Here is a 17,796-nt window from a genome sequence, read left to right on the forward strand (position 1 = left end):
ACTCTGGAGTCGCATTCGGGAGGACGACGGTTCAATCCCTCGTCTGGCCATCCTGATTTAGGTTTTCCGTGATTCACCTAAATCGCTCTAGGCAAATGCTGGGATGGTTACTTTGAAAGGGCACGGCCAATTTCCTTCCCCATCCTTCCCTAATCCGATGAGACTGATGACCTCGCTGTCTGGTCTTCTCCCCGAAACAACCCAACCCAACCCTTGTTATCTCAGTCAACAGCCAATCACAAAATTGGAGACGCTGGGGAGCATCTGCCGGTTATATTGCATGAGCACCAGACACTCAGTAGGGATGTATATGCAGGTCCAGATGGAGTATTCGTTGGCATGATCGACATGATATGTCGGTCTCTAGCGACAGGTGTGACGTTGATTTCGTAGGACTCTAGAGCATTTTTTGGTGAGCTGCACCCACATTTTCGGGTTTGCGGCCACGTTTTGGAATGTTTTTAGACTTGTTCAAAACAGATCCTGTCTGACATCATTTTGGGAGTAAACGTTGCATGGAACTCTTTGCTGGCACTTTGGTACCATTAAACTTCTCATCAACCAACTGACCTCACCATTTCCACGACTTTGTTGTCACTTAGCTTTTCGCGACGAAAACGCACTGCTCCACTGTGAATACCATCGTACTTTTTGCACTACTCCACTCATACTGACACAGCTTGCACTACGCTCTTAACCGGTGTGCGGGCGTACTGTGGTGTGCGAATCACGCGGTGTGGCTGTATGCTTACATTCACGTCCAGGTCACTTTTATTTCCCCCAACCTTTACTTTAACTTACAAACTATATGATCATTCAAAAAGAAAGAACAGATCTCGATTGTTTATCACAGACGAACTATGAAAGAAACACACTGCGCATGTGAGTCGATAGTGGAAGGTTCAAAGACACTCAACATGAGAACCATGCGTTGCTCGAGAATTGTCGAAATGGTAGTCGATTTCACTCCAACATGAATTAACATGTTCCACTTTATTGGATCGACAGCATAGACAATTCGATCTCTCAGCCCTTGAAGAGCAGCTGCTACAGGTGGGACAAAAATCGCTAGGTGTGAGATTTGGCGATCTGGGAGACCAAAAGCAATGAACAATATAACTCTGTACATCTACATCTACATGACTACTCTGCAATTCACATTTAAGTGCTTGGCAGAGGGTTCATCGAACCACAATCATACTATCTCTCTACTATTCCACTCCCGAACAGCGAGCGGGAAAAACGAACACCTAAACCTTTCTGTTCGAGCTCTGATTTCTCTTATTTTATTTTGATGATCATTCCTACCTATGTAGGTTGGGCTCAACAAAATATTTTCGCATTCGGAAGAGAAAGTTGGTGACTGAAATTTCGTAGAAAGGTCTCGCCGCGACGAAAAACGTCTATGCTTTAATGACTTCCATCCCAACTCGTGTATCATATCTGCCACACTCTCTCCCCTATAACGTGATAATACAAAACGAGCTGCCCTTTTTTGCACCCTTTCGATGTCCTCCATCAATCCCACCTGGTAAGGATCCCACACCGCGCAGCAATATTCTAACACAGGATGAACGAGTGTAGTGTAAGCTGTCTCTTTAGTGGACTTGTTGCATCTTCTAAGTGTACTGCCAATTAAACGCAATCTTTGGCTCGCCTTCCCGACAATATTATCTATGTGGTCCTTCCAACTGAAGTTGTTCGTAATTTTAACACCCAGGTACTTAGTTGAATTGACAGCCTTGAGAATTGTACTATTTATCGAGTGATCGAATTCCAACGGATTTCTTTTGGAACTCATGTGGATCATCTCACACTTTTCGTTATTTAGCGTCAACTGCCACCTGACACACCATACAGCAATCTTTTCTAAATCGCTTTGCAACTGATACTGGTCTTCGGATGACCTTACTAGACGGTAAATTACAGCATCATCTGCGAACAGTCTAAGAGAACTCCTCAGATTGTCACCCAGGTCATTTATATAGATCAGGAACAGTAGAGGTCCCAGGACGCTTCCCTGGGGAACACCTGATATCACACCTCTTCCAACTCAACGTTTGGGAGTGGTGTTCTTAAGATACCGCTGCACTTCAAGGTGAAAGTCGGGCGGGGTGCCGTCATGCTTAAATATGAAATCATTAGAATATGGTGAAATTGACGAAAACCCAATTTTTTAGCATGTTCAAGTATGACACTCCTGTCACTCCGTAAAAACGAAAAATCCATAAGTTCTTGCGAACCAGAAACGGCACACAACATTCAGTTTCGGTGAGTCTCTTTCATGATCGACGACGACTTAAGGATTTTGCGACCCCCAAATTATTATATTATGGCCGTGTAGTCTACCCGACAGATGAAAAGTTGATTCGTCCGAAAAGCGGAGTGGGTTTGGAAAAAAAAAAGTCTTGTGCCATATCCTGGAGAACTGAAATGCAAAACGAGTACCTTCTATTATGGTCGTCGGACTGCAGCTCCTGCAGTAACTGCAACTGGGCCTCACGTGGAAACGTCGTTTCGTCTTGTGGACTTCCGAGGGCTCCGTGTGACTGCGTCTCGGATACGCTCGACATTTTCATCAGACGTGAGTGACCAACCAATGCCAGTAATAAATCTGCTTGTGTAGAGGCGGCGTATTGCTGAATCAACGGTGGAAGCCACAATGGATAGACATCTCACGAATTCCATCACACAAAATGATTTCTCTTCTGGTGTAGCTGGTGTAGTCTACATGTTGCTACAAACAGCGCAGCTGTGTCGAAACTTTGAACCTTCCTCAGTCCAGTGAGGTGAGCAATGTGGCCGGACGGAGTGGCCGTGCGGTTCTAGGCGCTACAGTCTGGAACCGCGTGACCGCTACGGTCGAACTTCGAATCCTGCTTCGGGCGTGGGTGTGTGTGATGTCCTTAGGTTAGTTAGGTTTAAGTAGTTCTAAGTTCTAGGGGGATGATGACCATAGCAGTTAAGTCCCATAGTGCTCTCAGCCCTTTGAACCACTTTTTTTAGCAATGTGGTTCTATGTTTTATAGTTTGTCTGTAATAAAGAGTTGGCATCTATTTTTTTTCTTTTTGAATCACCCAGTACAAAGAAGATGTTTGTCTTAACTTGGGACAACTAATTATCTCGAAAATGACGCATCGTACGAAAAAAAGGTTATAGGTGAAAAGTTAAGGGGACATCTGTGCACGTGCTACAAGTGGTCACCTCCTAACCATTTCTCCTGCGTGGGTGGGGTTAACATTGTATTTTCAAATGGGAACCGCCCCCCCCCCATTTTCATTGCATATTCAGATTACGCCAAAAAAAGTGCGGTTTACTCAAACCATTCTTTCCCAGTAGTAGTAGATGGCACTGTAATCGACTCATCGAAATCAAGCATCCCGATAGGACAAGCAAGGGGTCTCACCGAAAGCCAGCATTCCTATGGGAAGAGAGAACTATTTACATTCATGTCATTATTTTGGATCGCGCTGAATGTAGTTTCTAACCAGCTATTGTAACTGCTAACCATATTGTGCTGTACAATCAAATTTGCAACACTAAAATAAATTTCCAACATAAATGACAACCGTTAGAACACAACGTTATATTTGCTTCATAAGTGACATGTAGCATCAAATGCATCGGGTCTTAGTTGCAAAAACAGCGACACTTGATATTCGTCGATTACAGCGCCATACACCACGAATTGAAAACAATGATTTGAGTAGACCGTTGGTATTGTTAGGTGTAGAATATGAATAGGCAAGAGAAGGGGGATTCCGATATGCTCCAGTCACGCTGGAGGAGAGGTTAGGAGACGGCCACTTGTCCCCATTACTATTAACTTTTCACCGAAAACATTCTTTCCGTACAATACGTCGTTTGCGAGAAATTTAGCTGCCTCCAGTTAACAGACACCCTGTATAAGAACCTTTTAGAAATGTAAAACTTGAAGCTCCTAGATTTCGAGGTATGTAGTCAGTTAGAGACAAGTGAATTCATACGTGAAAACTTGAAAATCACTACTGCTAATAACAACAACAACAACAATAATAGTAATAGTAAGCAGGAGGTGACAGGGAAGGAGCACGAGAAATAGAATGAGCATGAGGAGAAGGAGAAGGGGGCAACTAAATTTCACGAAAACGATGTATTGTACGGAAAAAATGTTCTCGGTGAAAAGTTATTAGTAAAGGGGACAAGTGGCGGTCTCCTAACCTCTCCTCCAGCGTGACTGGAGCATATCGGAATCCCCCTTCTCTTGCCTATTCATATTCTACACCTAACAATGCCTACAGTCTACTCAAATCATTCTTTTCAATTCATGGTATATGGCGCTGTAATCGACGAATATAAAGTGTGGCTGTTTTTGCAAGACGCGTCCAAAAGAACATACACCACATATTCATACAAATAAATAATTTCGCTTCAACGGACAGTGGCGAGAAAAACTAGTTTCCGAGCGGCGCAGTGGTTAACACAACTGCCTACTAAACAGAACATTCCGGGTTCGAATCCCGGTGTGGGTCATGTTGTTATCTGGCATCACTAGGGCCGGCCGTTGCGACCGAGCGGTTCTAGGAGCTTCAGTCTGGAACCGCGCTGCTGCTACGGTCGCAGGTTCGAATCCTGCCTCGGGCATGGATGTGTGTAATATCCTTAGTTAGGTTTACCCAGTTCTATAGGACTGATGAGCTCAGATGTTGAGTCCATAGTGCTCAGAGCCATTTGAACCATTTGAACATCAGTAGTCCTTTCCCACTACTTTCCCTCCTCCACTTTTAATTTATACATAAATTACTAATCCTTACACAATTAGTTTTTCTACCACCGAGTTATCGAAGTATGCATAAAGTTCCACAAAACTTGAAAAAGAGTTTTGGTATATTATTTAAAAGTGGATAGAAAAGCACTCCGTCTTCAGGCTACAAGTGGCCAATCGGGACCATCCGGCCGCCGTGTCATTGTCACTAATGCTGCCGATAGGAGGGGCGTGTGGTCAGCACACCGCTCTCCCGGTCGTTATGATGGTTTTCCTTGACCGGAGCCGCTACTATTCGGTCGAGTAGCTCCCCAATTGGCATCACGAGGCTGAGTGCACCCCGTAAAATGGCAACAGCGCATGGCGGCCCGGATGGTCACCCATCCAAGTGCCGGCCAGGCCCGACAGCGCTTAACTTCGGTAATCTGACGGGAACAGGCCGTTGTCCACAAAAGTGGATAGAAGCTTCATGTAAATTGTTACAGAAGAAAACCATCACTATTCCTGTCAATATGTGTGTAACCAACAGCCAATTGGCGCTTGCAGAAATGTATCCTTGGAAACCCTCAATAATACACTCCTGGAAATGGGAAAAAGAACACATTGACACCGGTGTGTCAGACCCACCATACTTGCTCCGGACACTGCGAGAGGGCTGTACAAGCAATGATCACACGCACGGCACAGCGGACACACCAGGAACCGCGGTGTTGGCCGTCGAATGGCGCTAGCTGCGCAGCATTTGTGCACCGCCGCCGTCAGTGTCAGCCAGTTTGCCGTGGCATACGGAGCTCCATCGCAGTCTTTAACACTGGTAGCATGCCGCGACAGCGTGGACGTGAACTGTATGTGCAGTTGACGGACTTTGAGCGAGGACATATAGTGGGCTTGCGGGAGGCCGGGTGGACGTGCCGCCGAATTGCTCAACACGTGGGGCGTGAGGTCTCCACAGTACATCGATGTTGTCGCCAGTGGTCGGCGGAAGGTGCACGTGCCCGTCGACCTGGGACAGGACCGCAGCGACGCACGGATGCACGCCAAGACCGTAGGATCCTACGCAGTGCCGTATTGGACCGCACCGCCACTTCCCAGCAAATTAGGGACATTGTTGCTCCTGGGGTATCGGCGAGGACCATTCGCAACCGTCTCCATGAAGCTGGGCTACGGTCCCGCACACCGTTAGGCCGTCTTCCGCTCACGCCTCAACATCGTGCAGCCCGCCTCCAGTGGTGTCGTGTCGTCTTCAGCGATGAGAGTCGCTTCTGCCTTGGTGCCAATGATGGTCGTATGCGTGTTTGGCGCCGTGCAGGTGAGCGCCACAATCAGGACTGCATACGACCGAGGCACACAGGGCCAACACCCGGCATCATAGTGTGGGGAGCGATCTCCTACACTGGCCGTACACCTCTGGTGATAGTCGAGGGGACACTGAATAGTGCACGGTACATCCAAACCGTCATCGAACCCATCGTTCTACCATTCCTAGACCGGCAAGGAAACTTGCTGTTCCAACAGGACAATGCACGTCCGCATGTATCCCATGCCACCCAACGTGCTCTAGAAGGTGTAAGTCAACTACCCTGGCCAGCAAGATCTCCGGATCTGTCCCCCATTGAGCATGTTTGGGACTGGATGAAGCGTCGTCCCACGCGGTCTGCACGTCCAGCACGAACGCTGATCCAGCTGAGGCGCCAGGTGGAAATGGCATGGCAAGCCGTTCCACAGGACTACATCCAGCATCTCTACGATCGTCTCCATGGGAGAATAGCAGCCTGCATTGCTGCGAAAGGTGGATATACACTGTACTAGTGCCGATATTGTGCATGCTCTGTTGCCTGTGTCTATGTGCCTGTGGTTCTGTCAGTGTGATCATGTGATGTATCTGACCCCAGGAATGTGTCAATAAAGTTTCCCCTTCCTGGGACAATGAATTCACGGTGTTCTTATTTCAATTTACAGGAGTGTAATATTGGAACAGTCAGTAGGGCAATAGAAGCAGACTGCCTTCACTTTTCAGCCCGTAATCGATCGAGAAATTAAATCGACAGTGAAAATCCTGTCACGCTTTGAGAAAAAGCGTTGCGCACTGTCTTTACTATGCCCGTCTGTCACGTCACGTCGCGCTTTTCAACTCTTATCGCATAGTGAGCAAGAAAAGATGTCTAGACAATAGTGTCTCCCACCAAGTGTGAAGTACTGCTAAGAGGTTTTGCCTGATTTCCTGGAGTCCACATAACATAACTGTCATGTGTTTCTTTCTTCATGACAGTTCCTACTCACACATACCATGTGCAACAAAGACCCTCATGCAGCGTTAGATAACCCAAAATGCAGCAGAGACTAGATACCCTCTGATTTCGTCATTTCACGCACGTGAACCGCTGGCTATGAGCACAATATTTTGGAAAAGACAATGCAGACCAGTGCAGAATTTGGCGGAAGTCACGGGCGGCTGTCTTCTACGTCGAGGATTTTGGAAAGTAGCTGCCACCTACGACAAATGTCTAACTCGGAGTAGCGACAGCGAGGAGAGGGAAGTATTATGTGTATCCAAATGTTGTAAATAAAACATTTTTGATTTTCACCACGGTTTCCATTTCGCGACCGATCCGAGGTAGAAAAAAGATTTTTTGGTACAAAACCACCTACGACAAAATTCAGAAAAATTAAGTGTTTCTAAGTTCTCATGTCTTGCCATTGAGTTAAAAATTGAAGCAACTAATGATGCTAGATGTATGGGACATTGATAAACGGGAAGGAATTTTAAAAACGTAAACAAGAAAAACAAGTAAACCCATATTCGCTGCTCACCTCGTGCAAGACAGCCAAACGCCGCACACTATCGAAAAGAGCCTCGTAATTCTGCAAACACTATAAATAAGAGATACTTTATGGATTATATGAAGAAATAGAAATTCATGTGCACCTTTCAATTCAAGTTAAAATGCGTTTGACGAACAGTGCACACTACGTAAAACCAGTTTGCTGGCCATAAGCCGCCCCTTATTGATATGTACATTCTTTTAACGGCATACCGCAGTTTTGTGATTATATTCAGATGTTAGTAAACAGATCCTCATCTTTTGATGACGTTTTGTCGCAGATGCGCCAACGCCCGCTACAGCCGCCTGTGTTCCAGGTTTCGTTCGCTCGCGCCACAGGGCGAAAGCTCGCTGTCTGGAATATAATTAAATGTGTGCTAAGACTTCTAGCTCTTCATTGCTAAAGCGTCCAACTTACATTCCACAACAGGCCATAATATAACCGCCCGCATCTCGTGGTCGTGCGGTAACGTTCTCGCTTCCCACGCCCGGGTTCCCGGGTTTGATTCCCGGCGGAGTCGGGGATTTTCTCTGCCTCGTGATGGCTGAGTGTTGTGTGATGTCCTTAGGTTAGTTAGGTTTAAGTAGTTCTAAGTTCTAGGGGACTGGTGACCATAGATGTTAAGTCCCATTGCGCTCAGAGCCATTTGATCCATAATACAATCCGTTTTATTGCTAAGGATTTCCAATACGTTTAATGTGTCAAAATTTATAGATTTTATGTAAATGAGACTACCATTTTTGCTGCGACATTGGGTGCGTCATTTTTAAAGCCCCTGGACTTTTACTTCCACAACTACACTCATGATTCGAATGGCTCTACGCATATGGGACTTGACATCTGAGGTCATCAGTTCCCTAGACTTTGAACTACTTAAACTAACCTAAGGACATCACACATATCCACGTCCAAGGCAGGATTCAAACCTGCGACCGTAGCAGCCGCGTGGTTCCATACTGAAGCGCCTAGAACAGCTCGGCCACCGCGGCCGGCTAACTAAACTCATGTTCATATGGAACAGAACACCTTGAACGACTACAGATACGACATTCATATTCACAGGATATGTACATTAGTATGTTCTGCAGAAATGATTAGCATTTCAGTCAGCTCGGTTCAGGTTGTATCCTATTGCCTAGTAGGCACAGTGTCCACCATACGTCCGAATAATTTGTTCCATGCGTTATGACATCCACGTACAAGGTGCGAATGGCACCCTGTGATATATCCGTCCATGCTGCATTCAGTTGCTTCCAAAGTTCACCCGTGGTGGTTGGCACTGGGTCACAGCGCTGCAACCGTCGTTTCACCATATCCCACACATTTTAAATTGGTTACAAGTCTGGTGATCTGGCGGACCAGAGCAAAAGACTGACACTCTGTGACACCAAGATGGCACGTGTTCGTACAGTAGCATGTGGTCGTGCATTGTCTTGTTGAACAATGGCGTCTCGGGTGTTGTGCAGAAAGGGTATGGCTGCCAGTCGCAGGATGTCAGTCGCGTAGGTCACATTGGTCACAGTATCCTGGACACGCACCAGCTGTGATTTGGTTGTAACCAGTAGCACCCCATACCATAAGGTCCTGAGTTGACGCTGTACATCTACATCTACATTACATCTACATCCATACTCCGCAAGCCACCTGACGGTATGTGGCGGAGGGTACCCTGAGTACCTCTATCGGTTCTCCCTTCTTTTCCAGTCTCGTATTGTATTGTCGGTATGCTTCTGTGTGTGCTCTAATCTCACTGATTTTATCCTCATGGTCTCTTCGCGAGATATACGTAGCAGGGAGCAATATACTGCTTGACTCTTCGGTGAAGGTATGTTCCCGAAACTTCAACAAAAGCCCGTACCGAGCTACTGAGCATCTCTCTTGCAGAGTCTTCCACTGGGGGTTATCTATCATCTCCGTAACGCTTTCGCGATTACTAAATGATCGTGTAACGATGCGCGCTGCTCTCCGTTGTATCTTCTCTATCAACCCCATCTGGTACGGATCCCACGCTGCTGAGCAGTATTCAAGCAGTAGGCGAACAAGCGTACTGTAACCTACTTCCTTTGTTTTCGGGGCCGGCCGCCGTGGTCTCGCGGTTCTAGGCGCGCAGTCCGGAACCGTGCGACTACTACGGTCGAAGGTTCGAATCCTGCCTCGGGCATGGATGTGTGTGATGTCCTTAGGTTAGTTAGGTTTAAGTAGTTCTAAGTTCTAGAGGACTAATGACTACAGCAGTTGAGTCCCATAGTGCTCAGAGCCATTTGAACCTTTGTTTTCGGATTGCATTTCCTTAGGATTCTTCCAATGAATCTCAGTCTGGCATCTGCTTTACCGACGATCAACTTCATGTGACCATTCCATTTTAAATCACCCCTAATGCCTACTGCCAGATAATTTATGGAATTAACTGCTTCCAGTTGCTGACCTGCTATATTGTAGCTAAATGATAAGGGATCTTTCCTTCTAAGTATTCGCAGTACATTACACTTGTCTACATTGAGATTCAGTTTCCATTCCCTGCACCATGCGTCAATTCGTTGCAGATCCTCCTGAATTTCAGTACAATTTTCCATTGTTACAACCTCTCGATACACCACAGCATCATCTGCAAAAAGCCTCAGTGAACTTCCGATGTCATCCACCAGGTCATTTATGAATATTGTGAATAGCAACGGTCCTATGACACTCCCCTGCGGCACACCTGAAATCACTCTTACTTCGGAAGACTTCTCCCCATTGAGAATGACATGCTGCGTTCTGTTATCTGGGAATTCCTCAGCCCAATCACACAATTGATCTGATAGTCGGTATGCTCTTACTTTGTTCATTAAACGACTGTGGGGAACTGTGTCAAACGCCTTGCGAAGTCAAGAAACATGGCATCTACCTGTGAACCCGTGTCTAAGGCCCTCTGAGTCTCGTCGACGAATAGCGCGAGCTGGGTTTCACACGACCGTCTTTTTCCTACAGAGTATATTTCTAGTCTCCAGAGAAGACATTATACTCGAACATAATACGTGTTCCAAAATTCTACAACTGATCGACGTTAGAGATATAGGTCCATAGTTCTGCACATCTGTTCGACGTCCCTTCTTGAATACGGGGATGACCTGTACCCTTTTCCAATCCTTTGGAACGCTTCGCTCTTCTAGAGACCTACGGTACACCGCTGCAAGAAGGGGGGCAAGTTCCTTCGCGTACTCTGTGTAAAATCGAACTGGTATCCCATCAGGACCAGCGGCCTTTCCTCTTTTGAGCAATTTTAATTGTTTCTCTATCCCTCTGTCGTCTGTTTCGATATCTACTATTTTGTCAACTGTCCGACAATCTAGAGAAGGAAGCACAGTGCAGTCTTCCTCTGTGAAACAGCTTTGGAAGAAGACATTTAGTATTTCGGCCTTTAGTCTGTTATCCTCTGTTTCAGTACCATTTTGGTCACAGAGTGTCTGGACATTTTGTTTTGATCCACCTACCGCTTTGACATAGGACCAAAATTTCTTAGGATTTTCTGCCAAGTCAGTACATAGGACTTTACTTTCGTATTCCTTGAACGCCTCTCGCATAGCCCTCCTCACACTACATTTCGCTTCGCGTAATTTTTGTTTGTCTGCAAGGCTTTGGCTATGTTTATGTTTGCTGTGAAGTTCCCTTTGCTTCCGCAGCAGTTTTCTAACTCGGTTGTTGTACCACGGTGGCTCTTTCCCATCTCTTACGATCTTGCTTGGCACATACTCATCTAACGCATATTGTACGATGGTTTTGAACTTTGTCCACTGATCCTCAACACTATCTGTACTTGAGACAAAACTTTTGTGTTGAGCCGTCAGCTACTCTGTAATCTGCTTTTTGTCACTTTTGCTAAACAGAAAAATCTTCCTACCTTTTTTAATATTTCTATTTACGGCTGAAATCATCGATGCAGTAACCGCTTTATGTGCGAATGCAGTTTCTGTGGTGTCGCACCCCCTGTCTGTGGCGAACCAAAATGCACCCATTATTTTCAAACAAACAGAACCCGGATTCCTCCGAAAATACTATGTGATGCCATTCCTGTCCCCGCTGACGTCGTTCCATAAAACATTGCCGTCTAGGAAGTTTGTGCAAATCTGTCAGAGGTGCACGTAACCCATGCGGTAAAAAGGGCGACTGACTGTCACATCCGATAGTGTACGATGTGTGCACACAGTTCCACTGTTGTGCCAGATCTGTGCAGCAACTCCACTCGAATGAGGTGCTGACCTACCCTTGGAGGGGAGGGGTGGTGGTAGGGAGCGGGGGGTCAGGTGGTCTTTGTGGTGGGATCTGACCCATCTCGTCGTGTTCTACGGCCTTCCGCGAACCATCTACATCTACATCTACATTCATACTCCGCAAGCCACCCAACGGTGTGTGGCGAAGGGCACTTTACGTGCCACTGTCATTACCTCCCTTTTCTGTTCCAGTCGCGTATGGTTCGCGGGAAGAACGACTGTCTGAAAGCCTCCGTGCGCGCTCTGCACACACACGTTGCACTGCCGAACACTTCCTTCCGCAGCAACTGCAGTTTCCCGAATGAATAAATCACATTCCCTCACGTCAATAACTCGCCCTCTTTCAGACTCACTGATTTGTCGGCCGGTTCGCGCATATGTCTGCGAGGAGTCTTGCACATCTGCTCAAGTCACACTGATCCATTATTTTCGGTTTGTGGCGACAACGGGAGCCTCAGGCTCATCCTACTGGTAGGTGGTGTCGCGCCGCAGTGTCGATGTTGACCTTCCATCCGCGGACCGACATGGTTCAGATGCTAATCATTTCTGCAGAACATACTATTGTACACGTCCCTTGAATATGACCGTCCTATCACTAGTTCTGTTTTTTTTTCTCAACATCAGTGTATTTAAGGACGCTTCACCACAGCTAAAAGTAAGCTATATTTTTCTCTACCTTTCGTTTTCTGTAACTATACCGTACATATGTAAAATTAAAATTTTGCAGTCCTCTTATGTAAACAATACTTAAATATCTCTTATATCATACAGTTATAACTGAATTAAATTGCTTGAACGTACACTTAAGAGCCAAAGAAACTGTTACACCTCCGTCATATGGTTTAGGGCAGACGCCAGCACGCTGAAGTGCCGCAAGACGACGTGGCATAGACTCGACTAAGCTCTGTACTAGTGCTGGAGGGAATTGAAACCTTGAATCGTGCAGGACTGTCCATGACTATGTAAGAGTACGAGAGAGTGGAGATCTATTCTGAACAGCACGATGAATAGCATCCCAGATATGCTCAGTAATGTTTATGTTTGGGGAGTTTGGTGGCCAGCGGAACTGTTTAAAGTCAGGAGAATGTTCCTCGAGTCACTAGACGTGTGGGGTGTCGCATTGTCCAGCTGGAATTGCCAAAGTCCGTTGGAATGCACAAAGGACACGAATGGATGCAGGTGATCAAAGATGTGACTGGATTTTCTCTTTTGATGCTATCAGTTGTCAGGAGGAGCATTACTGCAAAGAGAATTTGATTCTAAAGCATTATGTCAGGGTGTAAAACACTAAATAAATTACTTTTTCTCTCTTAACAACATGTAGGCGGGGTGTGTTCTTCCTTGGCTCGGGTATGAGGTAGAATGAAACAGCATTTTTACATAAGATAACTTTTATTGAAGATTAGTACAATGGTTTCCTTATTGGATTGTTCTGGCTGGGACAGCGGCAGCTGTGTCGATTGCGAAGCCTCTGCTCGCTGAGCGGCGGCGTCTGATTACGCCTGGCGGTGTGTGTCTCGTGTCGCCGTTTTGCCCAGTTGACTGGGGACGCGCACCGTGCGGTGGCCCGTTTAATTATTGAGAACGAAGTCGTGGAAGTCGTGAATCGGATGGTGATACCTTGGATGTGGCGCCCCAGTGTTTCTCTCTCTATGCTGCCGCGTGTGACAGTGTTGTGCGTCGGCCAGCGGAGCTGCGCGGCGGGGGTAGGCCAGTGTCCCGGACTCGAACAACGGACTCCCGCTTGCCAGTCTTCGACTGTCAGATCTTCATCCCAGCTCACAGGTGACTGCTGATGACAGGCCGTCTCCTTCCCGTCCTCACGAGTCTCCCGGGTACGTAAAAGTCAAATACCTTCTAACTTATGTCTTCTGGCGGCGAGGCTGCCGCTTGCTATTCCATTACAGCGGCGGACTTGGTGCTTCTGTGTACGATGTAGTCTCTTCCTGCATGAAGGTCTTCAGCACCGACTGAACTGTACTGGAACTGAACTCGAACCGAAACTGAACTGCAAGCTACTCTGTCGGGCCCACTGCGTCTCGCATATTTATTTACTTCAGTTCACTGCATGTGAACGAATTCACGGTCATTGCCTCTTCTGTCACGTTGAAAACCTTCTCGAAGAATCTTCTTAACTTCGGTCATTGGCTCTTGGAATGTAGGCGAGGGTCTTTGATCGCATGTGACAATTAAGAAACATGTGAGCTGGTCGGGGGATGCCCTGACGGCTGAATCGACAGCGCCCGCTTATGTGGGAGGGCGATGGCTTCTCCTGAACATGCTGACTTCAAGCGTCCGCCGTTGCCACCGCTGCTCTGCCCACTGTTTGTCAGTATGTAATTCTTCTATAATAAACTAAGTTTTTCATTTATTTTCTAATTTCTTCTTCACTTCACATTGATTTCACTAATTTATTTACCTATCTTAACTACCACTCATCTAAGAGAATGCTTAGGTCCGTGTCACCTGTCAGAGTCATGCCTAGATGTATGAGGGGTCCCACATCACTCCAACTGCACACGCCCCACTCCATTACAGAGCCTCCATCGGCTTGAACAGTCCAGTACTCACACACAGGGTCCATGGATTCATGAGATTGTCTCTTTAGTCGTCTTTGATCCCGTTCTTGTAGGATCTTTTTCTGGCCACTGCCATGTCGCAGATTTGATGTTTTACCGGATTCCTGATATTCACGGTACACTCGTGAAATGAACGTACGGGAAAATTCCCACTTCACCACTACCTCTGAGATGCTGTGTCCCATCGTTCATGAACTGACTATTAAACCACGTTCAAACTCACTTGAATCTCGCTATTGAGAAAATTTGGAGAACTGTCTTTTGAGGGTGACTGCAGAACGATTCTGTTGCCTCCAACATACATTGCGAGTAAGCAGCACGATTATAAGATACGAGAAATTAGGGCCATATGGAGGCACATAGATAGTCATTTTTCCCTCATTCTACACTGAAGCCCGAAGAAACTGACATAGGCATGCTTACTGAAATACACAGATATGTAAACAGACAGAATACAGCAGTGCGGAGAGCAACGCCTGTGTAACACAACAAGTGACTGGCGCAGTTGTTAGATCAGTTACTGCTGCTGCAGTGGCAGGTTATCAAGATTTAAGTGAGCTTGAACGTGGTGCTATAGTCGGTGCACTAGTGATGGGGCACAGCATCTCCGAGGTAGCGATAAAGTGGGGATTTTCCCATACAACCATTTCACGAGTATATTGTGAATATCAGGAATCCGGTAAAACAATAACTCTCAGACATGGCTGCGGCGGGAACAAGAACCAGCAAGAACGGGACCAACGACGACTAAAGAGAACCGTTCAACGTGAAAGAGCTGCAACCCTTCCTCAAACTGCAGCAGATTTCAATGTTGGACCATCAACAAGTGTCTGCATGCGAACTACTCAACGAAACTTCATCGCTATGTGCTTTCGGAGTCGATGGCCCACTCGTGTACCCTTGACGACTGCATGACACAAAGCTTTACGCCTCACCTGGGCCCGTCAATATCGGCATTAGACAATTGATGACTGGAAGCATGTTGCCTGGTCAGACGAGTCTTGTGTCAAATTGTAGCGAGCGGATGGACGTTTTCGGGTATGGAGACAACCTCTTCAATCCACGGACTCTGCATGTCAGCATGGGACTGTTTAAGCTGCCGAAGGCTCTGTAATGGTGTGGGGCGTGTGCAGCTGGAGTGATATGGGACCCCTCATACGTGTAGATACGACTCTGACAGGTGACACGTACGTAAGCATTGTGTCTCATCACCTGCATCCACTCGTGCCCATTTTGTATTCCAAAGGACATGGGCAATTCCAGCAGGACAATGCGACACCCCACACGTCCAGAATTGCTACAGAGGGCTCCAGGAACACACTTCTGAGTTGAAACACTATTGCTGGCCACCAGAGTCACCAGACATGAACATTACTGAGCATATCTGGAATGTCTTGCAACGTGCTGTTCTGAGGAGATCTCCACCCCCCGTACTGTTAGGGATTTATGGACACTCCTGCAGGATTCACGGCGTCAAATCCCTCCAGCACTACTGGAGGCGTCAGTCGAGTCCTAGCCACGTCGTGTTGTGGCACTTCAGCGCTCGCGGAGGCCATAAACGATATTAGGCAGGTGTACCAGTTTCTTTGGTTCTTCGGTGTATTTGCGAGTTGAACAGGGTACCCTCCGCCAAGCTGCGTGAGATGGATTGTGGAATATGGATGCGGATGTAGATGTTTTGTGCATTTGATGCAATTAAAACCTGCATATTCCAAATATTTTTGCTGGACGTAATCGGAAAGAAGTCCACTTACGTTGTTGTGCAACTGCGGCATCCTGCCTTGGAGACTTATGAAGTTGTAGTTCTTGATGGGAGTCTTGGGCGGGTGGTGTCCGATGACGGTGACGTTGTGCCCCCTGGCGGCCAGCTCCACGAAGAGAGGGCGGAACATGAGGAAGTGGCTGAGCCCCGGGAACCAGATGGGCGCCAGGATGTTGGCCGCCTGGCCGTCGTCTGCCAACAGCAGTCCAGCGGCGACGCTGAAGGCCACGAACCACGCCCGCATGGCGGCCGCTCACCTGAGAACAGGAGCAGGCGCTGTCTTCAGCGCCTCTGCAAGAAATGTGCACACAGCGTCCGGCAGTGAATGGTTAGCCATACAGTTTCAGTTATTCAACCTCCGGATCACAACCAATTCCCTTCCGATTTTTTCCACAAATAGCTTGCATTTTACGAAATATTCGTTATGACTCGGCGTCTCAGACATTTGAAAGGTAATTCCGTTTCGGGAATCACTGGAGCCACCTTTCAATCACGCTTTTCGGCATCTACATATGAATAAGAATATCTACATCTGCATCTACATCTACATTTATACTCCGCAAGCCACCCAACGGTGTGTGGCGGAGGGCACTTTACGTGACACTGTCATTATCTTCCTTTCCTATTCCAGTCACGTGTGGTTCGCGGGAAGAACAACTGCCGGAAAGCCTCCGTACGCGCTCGAATCTCTCTAATTTTACATTCGTGATCTCCTCGGGAGGTACAAGTAGGGGGAAGCAATACATTCGATACCTCATCCAGAAACGCACCCTCTCGAAACCTGGACAGCAAGCTACACCGCAATGTAGAGCGCCCCTCTTGCAGAGTCTGCCACTTGAGTTTGCTAAACATCTCCGTAACGCTGTTACACTTACCAAATAACCCTGTGACGAAACGCGCCGCTCTTCTTTGGATCTTCTCTATATCCTCCGTCAACCCCTATCTGGTACGGATCCCACACTGATGAGCAATACTCAAGTATAGGTTGAGCGAATGTTTTGTAAGCCACCTCCTTTGTTGATGGATACATTTTCTAAGGACTCCCCCAATGAATCTCAATGTGGTACCCGCCTTACCAACAATAAATTTTATATGATCATTCCACTTCAAATGTTTCGCACGCATACTCTCAGATATTTTATAAAAGTAACTGCTGCCAGTATTTGTTCCGCCATCATATAATCATACAATAAAGGATCCTTGTTTCTATGTATTCGCAATACATTACATTTGTCTATGTTAAAGGTCAGTTGCTACTCCCTGCCTATCCGCTGCAGATCTTCCTGCATTTCGCTACAATTTTCTATTGCTGCAAATTCTCTGTATACTACAGCATCATCCGCGAAAAGCCTCATGGAACTTCCAACACTATCTACTAGGTCATTTATATGTATTGTGAAATGCAATAGTCCCATAACACTCCCCTGTAGCACGCCTGAGGTTACTTTAACGTCTGTAGACGTCTCTCCATTGATAACAACATGCTGTGTTCTGTTTGCTAAAAAATCTTCAATCCAGCCACACAGGTGGTCTGATATTCCGTAAACATCTCCGTAAAGCTATCACGCTTTCCAAATAAACCTGCGACGAAACGCGCCGCTCTTCTTTGGATCTTATCTATCTCCTCCGTCAACCCG

At 46.8% G+C, this 17,796-nt stretch overlaps 1 protein-coding gene across 1 annotated transcript in view; it reads right to left on the bottom strand.

Annotated features, from left to right (window-relative positions):
• LOC126272560 (UDP-glycosyltransferase UGT5-like) overlaps positions 1 to 17,796 on the bottom strand; it is a 127,734-nt gene that overhangs the window by 66,126 nt on the left and 43,812 nt on the right. Inside the window, exon 2 of the mRNA XM_049975482.1 lies at positions 16,152 to 16,416. Coding sequence (XP_049831439.1) covers positions 16,152 to 16,403 — 252 coding nt within the window. The 5' untranslated portion in view covers positions 16,404 to 16,416. The remainder of the gene's footprint in view (positions 1 to 16,151; positions 16,417 to 17,796) is intronic.

This window comes from Schistocerca gregaria, chromosome 5 (genome assembly GCF_023897955.1).
Source record: "Schistocerca gregaria isolate iqSchGreg1 chromosome 5, iqSchGreg1.2, whole genome shotgun sequence".
NCBI classification, from domain to species: Eukaryota; Metazoa; Arthropoda; class Insecta; order Orthoptera; family Acrididae; genus Schistocerca; species Schistocerca gregaria.